The sequence below is a fragment of the Pezoporus flaviventris genome, unplaced genomic scaffold (genome assembly GCF_033815535.1).
Source record: "Pezoporus flaviventris isolate CSIRO_AGI_PZ_B2104156 unplaced genomic scaffold, CSIRO_AGI_Pfla_v1 ptg000018l, whole genome shotgun sequence".
Taxonomy (NCBI): domain Eukaryota; kingdom Metazoa; phylum Chordata; class Aves; order Psittaciformes; family Psittacidae; genus Pezoporus; species Pezoporus flaviventris.
In genome coordinates this window covers 6826939-6841872 of record NW_026892566.1, presented here as the reverse complement: position 1 = coordinate 6841872, position 14934 = coordinate 6826939, and the positions used below count along the sequence as shown (strand labels likewise).

Genomic DNA, 14934 nt, shown 5'->3' with positions numbered 1-14934 from the left:
TTGCACCTGCCAGTTTAATCTACAGAAACACCAGATTCTTAACCAGGAAGTCTTTTGGGATGTATCTGCTGGACTGCATGGAAAAGAGAAGTACTCCTGTGAGACAAAAACACCAAGATCATACTCCCTCAAACTTTAATTCCAATTTCAGAGAAATCATACCAGATCTCAAGATATATTTTCCAAGATTCTGCTGGAAACCAGCGATGACTAATATTTCTTGCAACAGTTGCCCCTAGAGAACAAATTTTTCACTGAAAACATTGCTATCACTTTTTTATACTTTTTTTTAACATCTGTATTTTCCATACTCTGAATTTATAACACTTTTTTTATAGCATGGCTTACAGATGATTTGCCATACAAAAATGCAAGACATGTATTAGTTGATTCACTATTTCAGCTGTCCAGAAGTCTTGCTCTAATTTTCAATGTGCAATTTTAAACTTCATTTTCCCATCCTTTTAATTGGGACTTCAACAACTACCCTTAATTAAGAGGTTAATTTTTGACTATTATCCTTAGCTGCATTATCACATCTGGTGAATCAACTCAACTAAGTTATTGTTTATTATTCCTATGCAATTCACAGGCCTTATTACTGGTTCAAAGGCCAAAATGTTTATGTTTCACCCTAAAAAAAGGTTTAGGGCTGACCTACACATCAGAAAGCTTTTTCTTTTAATGTGATGTTTCTTAGTCCCAGAATACAGAATTCCATTTTCATCTTAAAAACAAAAGCCCACATGTACACACAACACACATGGGGACCTTTGGAGAAAGCACAAGCAACCCACTGCCTGTATTTCTAAGTCTAACCAGTGCTTTTATTTTAGGTTATAAAGCTTTGTTCAGGAACCAGAGCTGAAGGGCTGTCTGCTGCATGCTGAAGTTCTTACAGTTCAATTAGTATGTTATCCTTAATGCACCATTCTCTTTCTTCTCCACTAACATATGCACAGCTCTGAACTCAGCTTCTTTATCCTAGTCCACAGTATTTTGAGGGACCATTCTTTTATCACGGCAACATAAATTCTAATTGAAATGGGTATGTCAAGCTTCCCTTATATATACTTAGTTCTTCTCATGACAACACATCAATAGGATTAAACAGTGCTATCAAAGATGCTGGTGTTTGATGGCATTTAATATTGCTACCCATAGCAGGACAATAAATAAATGCCACCAATATTACTTATTCTTACTAGTTTAGTAATTATTTCATTAAGGTTATATTTATGCTGTCAAGTATGAGCAAGAAATGCTGGTACCAACTAGTAAGTCTATTTGGTGGTCTTAAGGTACGCCCAGTGATGGTTTTGAAAGTGATGTTAGCAGTAACAAGAACAATAGCTTGGTATGTACTTTATAAGATTTTTCAATGTATGAAAGTAATAAACTCAAAGATTTAATCAAAGTATAAGAAAGCAGCAGCTCAGCTTGCAGGTCTACGTTTAACAGGCAAAGATCAGCAGTATAGTTAAGCAGTAAATACCCTCCAAGGTCACACATCCATACTTAGACTGTGTGAATGGGTGGGTTTATATAATTCCCAAAACATCTCTTCTTCCAAGAATGACAAGACAACTTCTAATGTGCCCTTTTCCTCAACACTATCAACAGTCAAGGACAATGCCTAAGGCAGGTTGGCAAAAGTATAAGTAAATCAGCTTCCAAACCCTATTCCTCTTCGCAACACTGCACTGCAAATCTCTGGTTACAGAGAGTTCTGATCTAATTTACTCCACAGTGACAGTAGGTTATAGGTACAATCCCATTGCTCTTGACAACAGCATTTCTGCTTTACACTGCTGAAAAGGGGTAAGGATAAAGCCTCCCTATTCACTCTTGGATTCAGTGTACAGACTCTTGAGACATGCTGTGTCTTCTACCTGGGCTAATTTACAAAGTGTTACAAGTAAGTAACTGGTAAGATTAGAAGCTTTAACAACACATATCTTTTTTAAGCTCAGAATACTGACTGCATCTCGTCCTAGTTGCATAAAACACGAAGGCCGATTAAAAGCATCGGCAGCAAACCTGTCAGAACTGTGTCTAACATGTGGCTGCCCATCTCCAGCAATGTTCAGGCTGGATGGGGTTTTGAGAAACCCAATCTAGTGGGAAGTGTCCCTGCCCATGGCAGGGGGGTTGAACTAGATGATCCTTAAGGTCCCTTCCAATCTCAACCATTCTATGGTTCTGTGATTCTGTTGTTACAGACTTTCCCTCAGTATGACAGCAGTGGCCCTCCTTCTGCCTAACCAGATTTGTTTTTTTTTCTTTAGACTATGCTTTACTTAGTTCCATTGCACTGAAAACTAAAACTGGGAGGTGAAATCAAGCTGTAAGGGGACTCTTTCCAAATATTCTCCACTAGGAAAGGAAATGTTCCTCTTGATACTCCAAGACCGCAGGTGCTCTCTCCAAAGATATTCCTTCCCCTCAAGCTCAAAAAGAGACACAGATTGACCTGCATTTTCCTACATTATTTCCAGGACTGTTATCAAACTTCTGGTGCACTCCCATGTTGCTATTTCTTACATCAAATCTAATTCCTGGCAGAAGCCCACATTTTATCTTTAACGGTCATGCATGGACTAGAGTAAACATAGATGCTTAAGTTTCTCATCCCATGCTGAACCCCACTGTTATGTCAGCATAAAGATCAAGGCAACATGAACACTTTGTACTGTAAGTATCATTTCTGGTTATCATTTATTAACTGTAAGTTTATCTCTTTCAGGGCTAACATCGACCTTCTTCTGTGCAGCAGCCACCACGATAAGTAACAATAAAAAGGAAGCCCACATTAACACTGAAGGACTGCGCAACTATGCCAACCAGCGAAACCCACCTTGTCAGGCGGGCATCTGGGTGGAGTGGGGTATTCTGAGAGGCGACTGCCCAAATCCATCAGTCACGGTTAGGAAGCAGGCCGGAGAAGCACAAGTTATGACCCACGAGGAGCTGATCGGCTTCCGGACCCAGGCTCGACGAGCGGTACTCGCCCCTTTGCTGACAGGAGGTGCGCCACGCCCGAAATGACACCGCCCCCAAAATGGCTCCGCGCTGGCCGTTCCACCCCCCCCCCAGCCCTGGCCCCCGGCCACCTCCGCTGCCCGAAGACCCGCCCCTGGCTTTGCATAAGGCGGTGCCGGCACCTCCCTTCCCTTACGGCGGCAGCGGCGGCGCGAAGGAAGCAGGATGAGGCGCATGCGCGTTGCTGAGGGGCGCTGGAGCTGTACTGTCTCGGCGCGGCGGGGCCGGCCGGGGTTCGGCGGTGGCGCGGAGGGCTTAGGCGGGCAGGGCAGCCGCCAGGAGGGCTGGCGGGGCCAGTCGCGGGGCTCGCTGCAGCAGCTGGCGGAGCGGTACGCGGACCTGGCAGCTAGCTACAGCGAGGCGCTCTGGCAGCGGGCGGAGCAAGAGACGCAGAACGCGCGGCTCCGTCAGGATAACGCGCGGCTGCGCCTGGAGAACCGCCGCCTGCGCCGCGAGAACCGCAGCCTTTTCCGACAGACCCTGCTGGGCCCCGACGGCCCCGACAAGCCCGCGGCCCCGGTAGAGGAAGCGGAATCCCTGCGCGCCCAGCTGGGGAAGTTGCAGGAGAGGCACCGCAGGGCCTTGCAGCACCTGCGGCGCTGCCGGACCTCTTGCGGGTCGGAGGCCTCGGGATTCGACGACAGCGAGCTGGATGAGCTGCTGGAGGGGGAAGAAGAGGAACAGCCGCCGTATCCCCCCCAGCAGCCGCTAGAGGAGAAGAGCCCGGTGTCGCTCTTGTAGCTGGCCTCGGGAGAAGGCGTGGCTACTGCGCTCTTCCGGCGGGCAGCGCTGCTGGTCCGCTCGGCCTCGTTAGCGATGGACCTTGGGTGGAGCTGGGCGGCACTCTTGCACTGCCGCCGGCCACGGGCGGGCTCCTCCCAAGGAAGGGTGGGAGGGGAGTTGGCTGGGTGTTTTTAAATCCCTGTCGCAGATGTGTGAGCGGGAAGCATTAACCGGGATCAGGGGGAAGCAGGTTTTGTTGGAAAACATGCTGGGAAGAGGCCTGCTATCGTATGCCTCGAGGCAGCAGTTGACATGGAGAACAGCCACAGTGAAAAGAACAGTTGGTCTCGTGTCACCTCCTAGCATTGAACTGTGCATCCTTTGGGGACCAGCTATGGATCACCTTTGTTCTCTTTGAGCAGACCTCAGTAACCATGGAGACTATCAAAAGATGGCTCTGGCTGATTTTTAGTAGCCTATGCTAAGGAACCTCAGAAGCTGCTTTGGCACCCCAGTAAAAGTTGGTGATTTGAGCTGTTCTCTCAGTTGCCTGGATGTTTACTGCAAAACAGCATTTGTATCTTTTATGATGGACTTTGTTCACTATCCCATGAATATTGGTTTGGATTTCACACTTTCATATAAAAAACTTTTAAATAAAATTATGACACACCAACTGTTTTATGTGTGATTTTTAACATGGATTTATTTTGAAGCTGTAGATGAAATACATATCAGGCCTTTGTAATGCACTTCTTCAAAATCAGAGGAGTTTGTTGGTTTTTTTTACCTTTCTTCCTTGAGAAAATCTGCTATTTAAAAGCAAATTACCTAGTATTTTTTCAGACCTGTCTTTAGAAAATCTGTTTGAAAGCAACTGTTCTAAAGAGCTGAGGCATCAGTTGGTTTTGTAATGTTTAAAAGCTGTCTGATGCCATCAAGTTTGGGATTGGTTCCCTAAAGCCTTAGTAGCCAACAGCTCAAAGTAACATGAAAAGGTGAAACCCCATCTTTTCTGAGTATCTTTGGTAATGCACCTTCTGAAAAGGGTCGATCCTCCATACAATGTCAGCATAAGCCTCTAATAATAAAATGGCTGTAATGCTTGTTAAACTTCAGTCTTTCCAGATCCACCGCTTCAAGTAAGTGCATTTTCAGAATGAAAAACCATTTGGCACAGTGCAGCTAATATCTTCTTAATGAGAAATTGTGGGTGTTGTCCTTAGTGAGAAACTGGATGTGGTGTTTGATTGTTTTATAAACAAAATATTACCAGAAAAGCTTAAATTGATAAATACTCAGGAATTACAGTACCTGAAATATTAACAGGAATGTCTTCTTTTAGTAGCGGTTTCCAGTAAAGCATGAGTACCAAAGTAACGTGAAGAATCTGTCAAAATAGTACAAGGAACAGCTGTTAAGGTACAATGCTAGAAATTTGTAACTATGCCAAGTTCAAAAGTTTGAGTATTGGCAAAAGAAAAGAGATTCCACCCTTTCCTGATACACAAAATTTTTCTATTAAATTTTGGGGGCACTCCCAATAAATGGAGGTTTTATGCAAGAGTACTAAGTTCTATGCAAGTTTATAAAAAGGAGTCTTTGCTTTTTTTCTCCGATTTATATAAAACAATCATGCAGATTACAAAACATGGAGGAGGAAAAAAAATTAATATTTCGGTAAGATTAAAATTGTTGTGAAGAGTGCCGAAGAAAAGATTTTGATTATTTCCTGAAATTGCTTCTTCCAGATGAGCTGCAGTAAATTACTGCTTATTTCAGTCAAGTTGCAAAAGTTTCATTTAGTCAATCAACAGAGCTGGTTGTTAGTTTGTTTTTGAGATCAAAAGAAAATACGAGATTTAGGAAATGTCTGTACTAGGCTGCAAACATGGTACTTCACTATGCTGTCCCCCAAATAATGGTTTAGTGGAGGTGGATTTCCCTTATGACACACTTTTATGATCCTCGGCTACAGGAAACTACAAATACTGTGGTTTACAGGTAAAGTGAATACACAGGTATATCCCAAAGGATACATCTTTGGAATTGCCTGATAGATTGCAGCATCTCCACAGCAGAAGTGGTGGAAGAAGTGTTACTACAGTTGTATTAAGAGCTTAAACCTTCCTAAACTTTTGGTTAATGTCTTGTTTTGTCTCCTTTCTGTCCAGTAAACAGTCAAATCTTGAAGTTCCAGCCTTTGCTGCTTACTCGCAAATTTTGTCTTTAATTCTCTTTATCATGTTTTTGACAGTGACAAGTATTTATCCTTCTTTTGTTCTAGTTGTTGTGGTAGTGTCTCTTTTTCACTGTCTTGCTGTGTTGAGCCTTTCTTTCTCTGGCCTAACAATGTTATGTCCCAGGGTTTGAAATAGAATGCGTTGCAGAACAAACTGCTACATTATACTCAGCAAACAGAACCATGCTATCCCATTGACCTTTTTATAATTTCACTTTTTTTTTAATTAAAAAATAATTTTAGTTGTATACTGATTGTTTCCAAAACCATGAATTTTAAGCCCATATGTTTTTTCATGGTTTTGATTCTAGGTTTTTTGTACCTATTTCTTTGCCACAGGTACTGAAAAAAAGCCCCAAAACAAACAAAAAACCCATGCTTTTTTGTTTGTTTGTTTGTTTATTTTGCTAAGGCCAGATTTTTAAAGGTAGGTACATTAGTTTCTTTTTTAAAAAATACTTTGCTTAAAGTTAGCATCTACTGAATAGCATTTTGTACTACAGTGCCTTGGAGAAGGGATTGAATCCTGGTTTGCATTGGGGTCCTTGGGTGTTTTGTGATTTGTTTAGTTTTGGTTTCCTTTTTTCCTACATAAAAAGACAGAAACATAACAATATATAAAACATTTGCAATGATACCTTCCAGATCACCTTGTTAAACTGCAGTGTTTGAAATATGAATACATATTTTCTTAACTTTCTTTGATGTATATATGTATATAAACTTATAGAGGCCAGCAAACCCCAAAATCCTGTAGTCTTTCACTTCATTGTGAAAACAACAAAATTGTTTTCTTTTGTTTCTTAAGAAAGTATTTGGCGTTAGGTGCAGACTTTTCCTTACCCTTCTGTCCTGTGCCTCATGTAAACAAATGATTATGAAGTGTATGTTAAAGTGGAAGCTATAGGCATGACTATGTTAAAACTGCATTAAAATCTTCTGGGCCCTGATTTTGATGGCTTTAAAACACGTGCATATGAACAGAGTGGCTCAGTGTTGGTGCCATATTTAATGTACACTCTACTGCTCTTCTGGGATCTAATTTAAGTTTCATTCAATATTGCACTCTGAAGGAGTCTTTGTCCGCTGTGCTCATCTCCTTGAATATGTTAGGGCCTTAGGGTGGTTTAGCTGCCCACAGAGAATAATGAAGTAAATTAAATGTCTTTGTATCATAAACTAATGCCATTCAGAATAGTTTAGTTCAGCTACTTTCCTACCAAAGCAGTCATGTGTTACTCTTCCCTTTCCGTCTGTCTCACTGTGTTCAGTAATCCCTTTTGATTTTGTACACTTCAGCGAAGCTGTTTGCAAGATGTATAGAAAGACTTTTTCAAATTTGCAAATGCTGTAGAGTGGTTTAAAGCTCGATTTTTAGTGGTCAGAAATTAAGGAGGTCTTTCCTGCATATTTTTATGTGATACCTGGTACCACACTGAGAAGTTTAGGTGTAACTGCCTGGAAACAGTTGTCATTCTATACAATATCCAGATTGAATTTACTGCCACATTCCTTCCAAAATAAACCCTTCACAGAATAATAGCAGCGTGTGATTATAAAGCTTTTTTCTAAAAAAACCTGCAGCTGGTATTATTTCATGACTTTCAAGGCCGTTTGCTTCCCTTTGTGCTGTCAAGGGTCTTTATGCAGTCACAATATAGTTGTAGCAGAAGAGAAGATAATAGGCATTACATTTAAAGGGCATAAAGAGACTACTTTAGGTCTAGCTTTATAGAAGCCAGTGTGATATAAAGCTGAGAAAACAGCAAATTGGTTGGATAATCCAAAGAGAGAACATTTTATGAAAGAGAAATAATGTGACCATCAAACAAAAGCTAATGGAATTGTTATATCCATATATATTTGTGTATTTCTGATGAATAAAAGTACTGAATGCAAAGTTTGGATAAAGTAAGAGATTAGCATTGAGGAAAATGCAACTCTGTCATGCACTGGCTTGCATGACAGTCTTCAAAGTGAGGGCAGGTTTTGGAGAGCTGCTCTACAAACAATCCAGAGCATGTGCTGAGATTATGAGCAGTGGTGCTCATTCAGGTTAATTTATCTCATGAAAATCTGTGAGGGCCAGAAGATCGAGTATTTCAATTTTGTAAATGCTGTAGAATTTTCAATGACCTCAAGTGCTTTATACAACTGTTTGCAATTGAGCAGCTAAATTAGTATGACTCTTAAAACCTTCCCTCCCCTCCACTCCCCCACCCGGTGAAGTAGTGGTATGAAATATAGAGGAATGTACTGCAATCAGACAGCAGCATCCAGTTGCTGTGTTTTGACAAACTTGCTTCCCAGTACCTGGCCCAGTCTGATGCTGATTAGCGTCTGAGAGCTCAGGGCATACCTGGGGGTGAGGTGGTTGGAAAGTGTGTAAATACAGCAGCCCTAACGTTAATGGTCATGACTTCTGTTATAATGACAGCCTACAAAAATCATATGGGCTTACTGATATAACAGCTGGTGTGTTTTGTGTGACTTGTGAGTAATTAGCTGTACGTGTGTTTCTCCTCCTTACTATGTACAAAGTATTGTTGTCTATTCCTCACTTAGAACCATGACTCTAGGCGTTCGGTAATTGTTTCTTTATGGTGAAGACGGTCAAATTGTTCTATTTGGCTGTTAGAAAGCCTTGTTCCCTGCTGAGGCTTGTATGACTTACAATTTTGAGTTTCAGTATTGTTTTTCACATAGAAGTGACAGATTTTTCTTTTTTTTTTCTTTTTTATTTTTTCTTTATTTAGCAAATATCTTACCTTGCCTTTGCAGTTTGAGGGAGTTTTGCTGTGCTGTGCTGGTGAGGAAGAAAAGCTTAAGGGTGGATGCTGCAAAATTATTTAGACTCAGAGTTGATACGTTTCCCAAGGACTTTTAACAATCCAAAAGTAAGATGTAAAAAAGCAGAAGTTTTCAAAAAAATCCTATGGAAGATTTTGGGTTTCCTCTGGTTTTAATTTTTTTAGTGATATAAGAACTGTAACTTTAGTGACAGTTAAATATTTCATGATTTTGTACTGTAAATTTAAGTGACTGGATCTGTTGAGGGCCTCTGGCACATAAAATCTGAAATAAGGCACTAAAAGCACTAAAGATGCTGAGAAATCTAAATATAAGGTCTTTACTACCAAAAAACAGTACCAAAGGGCTTTCTTTATTAACAGAGCAATGTTTTTACTTTTTAAACCTGTTTATTGTGAAAGAAGCAGCTGTAAAACTAGTGTAAAAATCAAATTCAGCCCTGTGTGCTTGAGGCTTGTATGGCACTACTGAAAAAAGCACTACCAATTGGAAGAGTGGCCATGAAAAGCTGCTTTTGTCCTGGACATGATTAGATGCTCTTGGTTAAATTTGAATTGTCTCTCCCTTAGAGGACAACTGGAGAGATGCTGAAGGAGGGGGCTTCAGATGTCAGTCATCTTGGTTGCTAGCGTTCTCTTGGTACCAGAGAAACATTTCTTTATGTTCTGCCAGAGAGGGTTTCATTTTAGCTTTTAGCTAAAGAAGCTTTTGTGCCCTCAGTGGGCATTTCTCCACCTCCTCAGTGGCTGGTGAGGAGGGTAAAACTGCTCTAGATTGGCAAGTTCTACTACAGGCCAATTAAGAGGCCAGAAGAGTGGCTAGAAGAAGAGTAAATATGGGAATATACTGATTAACTTGCTGTATGAAATAAGCTTCAACTCAGCAGGAGTAATGGTCCTCAGACTGTCCTCCAGAAAACTAATGTACAGTGATTTCTAATAGTGGTACCTGATACATTCATTTCTTTATTTCCCCTCCTCCCCCCTCCTTCTTTTCCCTGCCTTCCTTTAATTACCTTAATAAATAAACCTATTTTAAAGTATGCTGAGGTTCATTTATCATTTGTAATATTAAGGGATTTTTCATTTGTTTCTGTCTTTAGAACTCCTGGGTTAAGAAGTTCACAACAGGGATAGGTTTAGTAGGGAATCTTCTCTTTCTTTGAAAGATTTCCACAGTGTATCCTGGGAAAAAAAAAAAAAAGAAAAAAAAGAAAATAAAAGAATTATTATTATGATAACAAACCTGTTACCATGAGGGTTCTCACTGATAAAGCCAACACACTGGTCTTCATAACATTATTCATAAACACATTCCTTACTATCACTGCTGCTGCCTCAGGAAGAAAAGGAGAAAGATGTATTTCTATGACCCTTTCCTGTGGAAATTGAAAATGTGTTATTCTGTTTATAAGGGAGCAACTAGCCAAAATACTGTCATTGACCACTGTTCTTGTTACAAAATGAGGTACAACACAGAGCAGGAAAGCTTCTAGTTTTGCTATGTGAAAGCTGTGTAAAACAGGTATCAGCTGTTGAATTTCGTTAAGTTTTTTTCCTCTTTAAACACAGGTATGAAAACTTGCTTTATCCTTTTTGTGCTAAATCTTCTCAATGACATGATTGTTCAGGACATTTATGTAGTCTCAGACTTTTTACACCAATTCCTTTCTTTTCAAACAGGTGTCTTAATAACCTAGCAGCTGCCTTAAGAAATTTCTTTTCAGCTACTAGTATAAATTTGATTAAATTAAATTCAGGTGATGATGCAGCTTATTAAGATTCTGGTTTACCTGAATCTGTGAGGCTGTTTCTAGAGTATAGTTGCAAACTTATGTTGAATGCAAACTTCAGTGCTGCTGGCTCACTAGAAAAATTGTTGTACTTTATTATGTATTTATAATAATTTTCTATGGAATGTTATATACATTATATAGTGCCTTTACGATTGAAATGGCTCATGCACTTTCTGGGATACAGACTGTATCAGAGGACCTTGGTTGTACATTTGAATTTGAAACAGTGTGCTAATAAGCAAGATAGTGAAGTAGTGTGATTCAGTATAACTTCATTGATTTAGCTGAGCCATGACAACGAAAAGCAAGTGTGAGCTGGGTTGAGCACATCAGTTAAACACAGTCAACTGAGAAGTTGCACAGCAGTGGGCATTTTTACTTAGGTACCTCTTTCTTTCTTCTGAGTAACCCTTGATTATTTGAAGGGAAAAAAAAAAAAAGATTAAATTCCATGTAGTGGAGCTGTGCACTGCCACGAAGTTGCCCACTGTGCTTTTTTTTTTTTTTAAGGTTTGTAGGAGGCAGGTGTTCTCCTGCAAATTCCCAGCTTGGTACCTTTTACCAGATAACTGAGTAGTGAGTAGGAGTACCTATCAGTTATAATAATCTGAGGAAAAAGGGTGAAGCGTGGGTATGGACTCTAGTTTCACATCTTTGCACTGATGCAGATGTGTGTGTCTGTAAATGTATACACATACATACTATAGTTTTTATAGGATTTTATACACAATTTTTTCTGAATACACACCAAAGTACAAGATCAAAACATTCTCCTTGTAAGTCCATCTTGTAGGCTCTGCTGATTCCACTTATATTCCAGCACGCTACAGCTTGCAGATACAGGTCTGTCTGAGACTGCAGCATTGGTGCTTACATTTGGACCTGTCCAGCTAGGGGGAAAGAGCAGGAGCATATCAGTTTACTTGTATACAGATTTCTGTAGAGGTTATGATGGCAAAATGGATTCCCTGGCTCTGTCCTTGCTCTCATCCACACTGGTTAACCCAGGACACCGCATTACTTGCAGCATAGATCCAAAGACTTTCAGGCACAGTGGTTAAGTCCAAAAATTTCTGACTGAATTGTTATTTTCTTTGCCTCCAAGGATGCTGGTGACAGCACATTCTCATTTCATGTATTTGCATTGATACAGATGTGTGAGTGTGTCTGTAAATGTATGCACATGCATACGATAGTTTTTATAGGATTTTATACAAAACTTTTTTCTCAACACAAACCAAATATACACCAAAGAACAAGATCAAAACATTCTTCTTGTAAGGAGATTTGTAATGTGATTTGGTTAATGTTGTACTGATTAAATTGTGTTTGAGGTTTATGTCTGTTATTATACTTGGTGGCAGCTTGGAACTTTTTTGCTTTTGTATTTCTTTTCTCCTGTCTTGCTGAGCACCTGTTGTTGAACACTGTTTCTTTTAGATACTGCTAATATTTTGATGGACAAGGGAAAAATACTAATTCATACAATAGTCTATTAATTGAAAGTGGAAGGAATCATGTGAGAAAAGCCTAAAAAAAAAATGATCCTTCTGAAGCGATGGTATTTACTGATTTTTTTTTGTTTGTTGCAAAAGTATGATCACTAAAATTCTCCCTGCCCTGAAGATGGGGATGAAAAAAGGGATAAAGTTGTGAGTGCTGCGCTTGAATTAAATGTCTCATAAAGCTGGCAACTGTAAAGAATACAGTTTCTTAGTATCTGCATAAGTCTTTCTGTGCTACAGCAGAGAAATGGGTATCACGTTGCCCAACTAACAGGGTGTCAGTAACCAATTTTTGTGCTAGGTTTCAACTTCCAATTAACCATTAAAACTGATGAAATAAAATATACAAAACACTTTACAAATATTACAGAAGAATGTTTTTATATTTCATGCACTTGTTATCTGTAATCAGCCATAAAATTTATGTGCATGGCTACCAATCCATTCCAGACGGGCATTCGTCAGTCTGTTACTGGTTTCATTACTAGCTGAAAAATAGCGCTTAAATATTTCTAAAGTGAAGGTTTATTGCCATCACAGGCTATTCCTTTTGCAGATCTGTCTTATCCTAGAAGTTGTGGTAGTTCTGTCTTATCTTAAAACCTGAAACCTACACACCCTCAACATTAAACGAACTATAGTTTTCCTGCTTGCTAAGTGACTTCGACCACTTCTGCATGTGAAGAATAGCTCTCTGCATTATGTGTGAGGACATCTAACTTTTGACCACATCCAAGTCCAACCTTTATCCCAGAGCTGCCAAGACCAGCACTAAACCATGTCACTGAGGGCCTCATCTACACAGTTTTTAAACACTTCCAGGGATGGTGGTTCCACCGCTGCCCTGGGCAGCCTGTTCAATGCCTGATGACCCTCTCAGTAAATAAATTTTTCCTAATATCTAATCTAAACCTCTCCTGGCACAGCTTGAGGCCGTTTCCTCTGGTCCTATCACTTGTTACTTAGGAGAAGAGACCAGCCCCCACTTCACTACAACCTCTTTTCAGGTAGATGTAGAGAGCAATAAGGTCTCCCCTGACCTTTCTCTTCTCCAGACTTAGCACCCCCAGTTCCCTCCGCCGTTCCTCGTCAGACTTGTGCTCCAGACCCTTCACCAGCTTTGTTGCCATTCTCTGGGCAATCTGAAGTATTTTGTAGTGCTGACTAGAGCTTAATAGCAAATGGTTAGGGAAAAAATTGTAAGAGATGTTCAGATCTAGTGTGGTAGTTCTGTGATATTTATTCAACTTCTAGCTATCAGTGTTTCAGAGATTTCTGAGGTTGTTGTAGTGTAGAGGGGAAATTATATTGAAGGGGGGGAAGAAAGAACAGTGCAGAAAAATAATGAAGACATGGCATAAGTAGAAGATAAATGTAAGTCTTAACTTTTAGAATGAATTACAGGACAAATGGGAAAAGGGAAAGTGAAATGATAGATGAGGATTTTGGGAGGATCTTCATGGGTAAGGAAAGAAAAGGGATAATGAGCACAGAGGAGTTGGTAAATTCAGAAATGCTGGTTGTATAATGCAAACAATATAAAAAAGGTGAAATTTTAAAACTGATAAATTGATAAACAAGTCAGCAGGAAAGTTGTAAGATTATGAAAGTGCTGGAAAACGGTGTAGCTAAAACTGCTAAGTGTGTAAAAACATTTGATGGAGACAATGTGGCATTACCTTCTTATAGATTCTGCAAGGCCGTTAAAGGCAATCTTTGTGGTAAGAGCTGGAGACGATACTAAAATCTGAATGTGCAGGCTGATAACCTTATTAAATACCTTCTACCAGGAATAATCCTATAGAAGTCAGAAGTCAGTGGAGGTAATTGTGGAGTAAGGCTCTATTCTGTATGAGGAAGGGTAATGAATTCTGACTTATTGACCTGAAAAACTTCTGGTTACAGGAAGAGAAGAGCCAAATCAATATGGAAAGGAAGATTATTCCCCAACATATTCAATTATCATTGATGATGAAGTAGCTAATCTAGACAGTTACTGCGAACATGACAACTGTGGTAAGAAATCACTGAATATTCTCTGAATTGTTGTTAATACTAAGGGATCATGTTTTACAAAGCTCCTTGCTGTAAATCCTGCAATTTTGTTCCTTTGCTTGAAGAAGAGTAGATATGTGAAAGGAGAGGACTTAGCACTGCACTGAAAAAAATGTAATAGTGACTACTTGGTTGCCTCAGGAGGCAGAGGATGGCCATACCATAGTGCAGATGTCACTTTACCAGAGCCCAGACCTCACCTTCCAGAGAACCACCAGCAAGGGACCAAGATGCTAGCCATGGGAGGGACAATTTGCTACCAAGTGAAACGGGCACAGAGTGTGCCATGCTGTCACAGGCACCATGCACATAACTAGGAGTTGCTGGTGGAAATCAGAACACATACCAAGTGCTGTCTGCAGTTTTGGGCATTCAGCCAGCTCTGTGTTGGCCAATTTCCTTTTGGGCAATTCCCACAACTGCATTTGTCAGGAATGGGACAGCAACAAATAAGGCCGGTGCATTCTTGCTGAGTAACATCAAATGGTGAGTAATTTTGCAAGGAAGTGTGTTCTTGGATGAGGTCCATTCCCAGGCCAAGTCTGACATGCTGGGCATTTCCATGGATCATGAGAGATCCTCACATCAGGGAGCATGAAGAGCTGCTGTTGGATCTCCTGTGTACAAAGCAAGTATGTTAAACGTTAGGCAATCTGTAGATATATTTCCCTGCTTTGCCACCCTGGTATCAGCCAGGCTGTTATGGGTATCTGTTCAGGCACTGTTTGTGTAGGAACATGCATGTGTCAGTATGTTAGTGT

The 14934-nt window shown here is 40.3% G+C and overlaps 1 protein-coding gene across 1 annotated transcript; it reads left to right on the top strand.

The window, feature by feature from the left end:
- Positions 1–3203: 3203 nt before the first annotated feature.
- On the top strand, positions 3204–3802 carry TUSC1 (tumor suppressor candidate 1). The gene has a single exon (XM_061455180.1). It carries the CDS (start codon positions 3208–3210, stop codon positions 3781–3783), a length of 576 nt encoding a protein of 191 aa, XP_061311164.1. The 5' UTR covers positions 3204–3207; the 3' UTR covers positions 3784–3802.
- The last annotated feature ends 11132 nt before the right edge of the window (positions 3803–14934 follow it).

What these genes read in the sequence shown, in the direction of transcription:
- TUSC1 (XM_061455180.1), top strand. Translation starts at nt 3,208, where the DNA reads ATGAGGCGCATGCGCGTTGCTGAGGGGCGCTGGAGCTGTACTGTCTCG.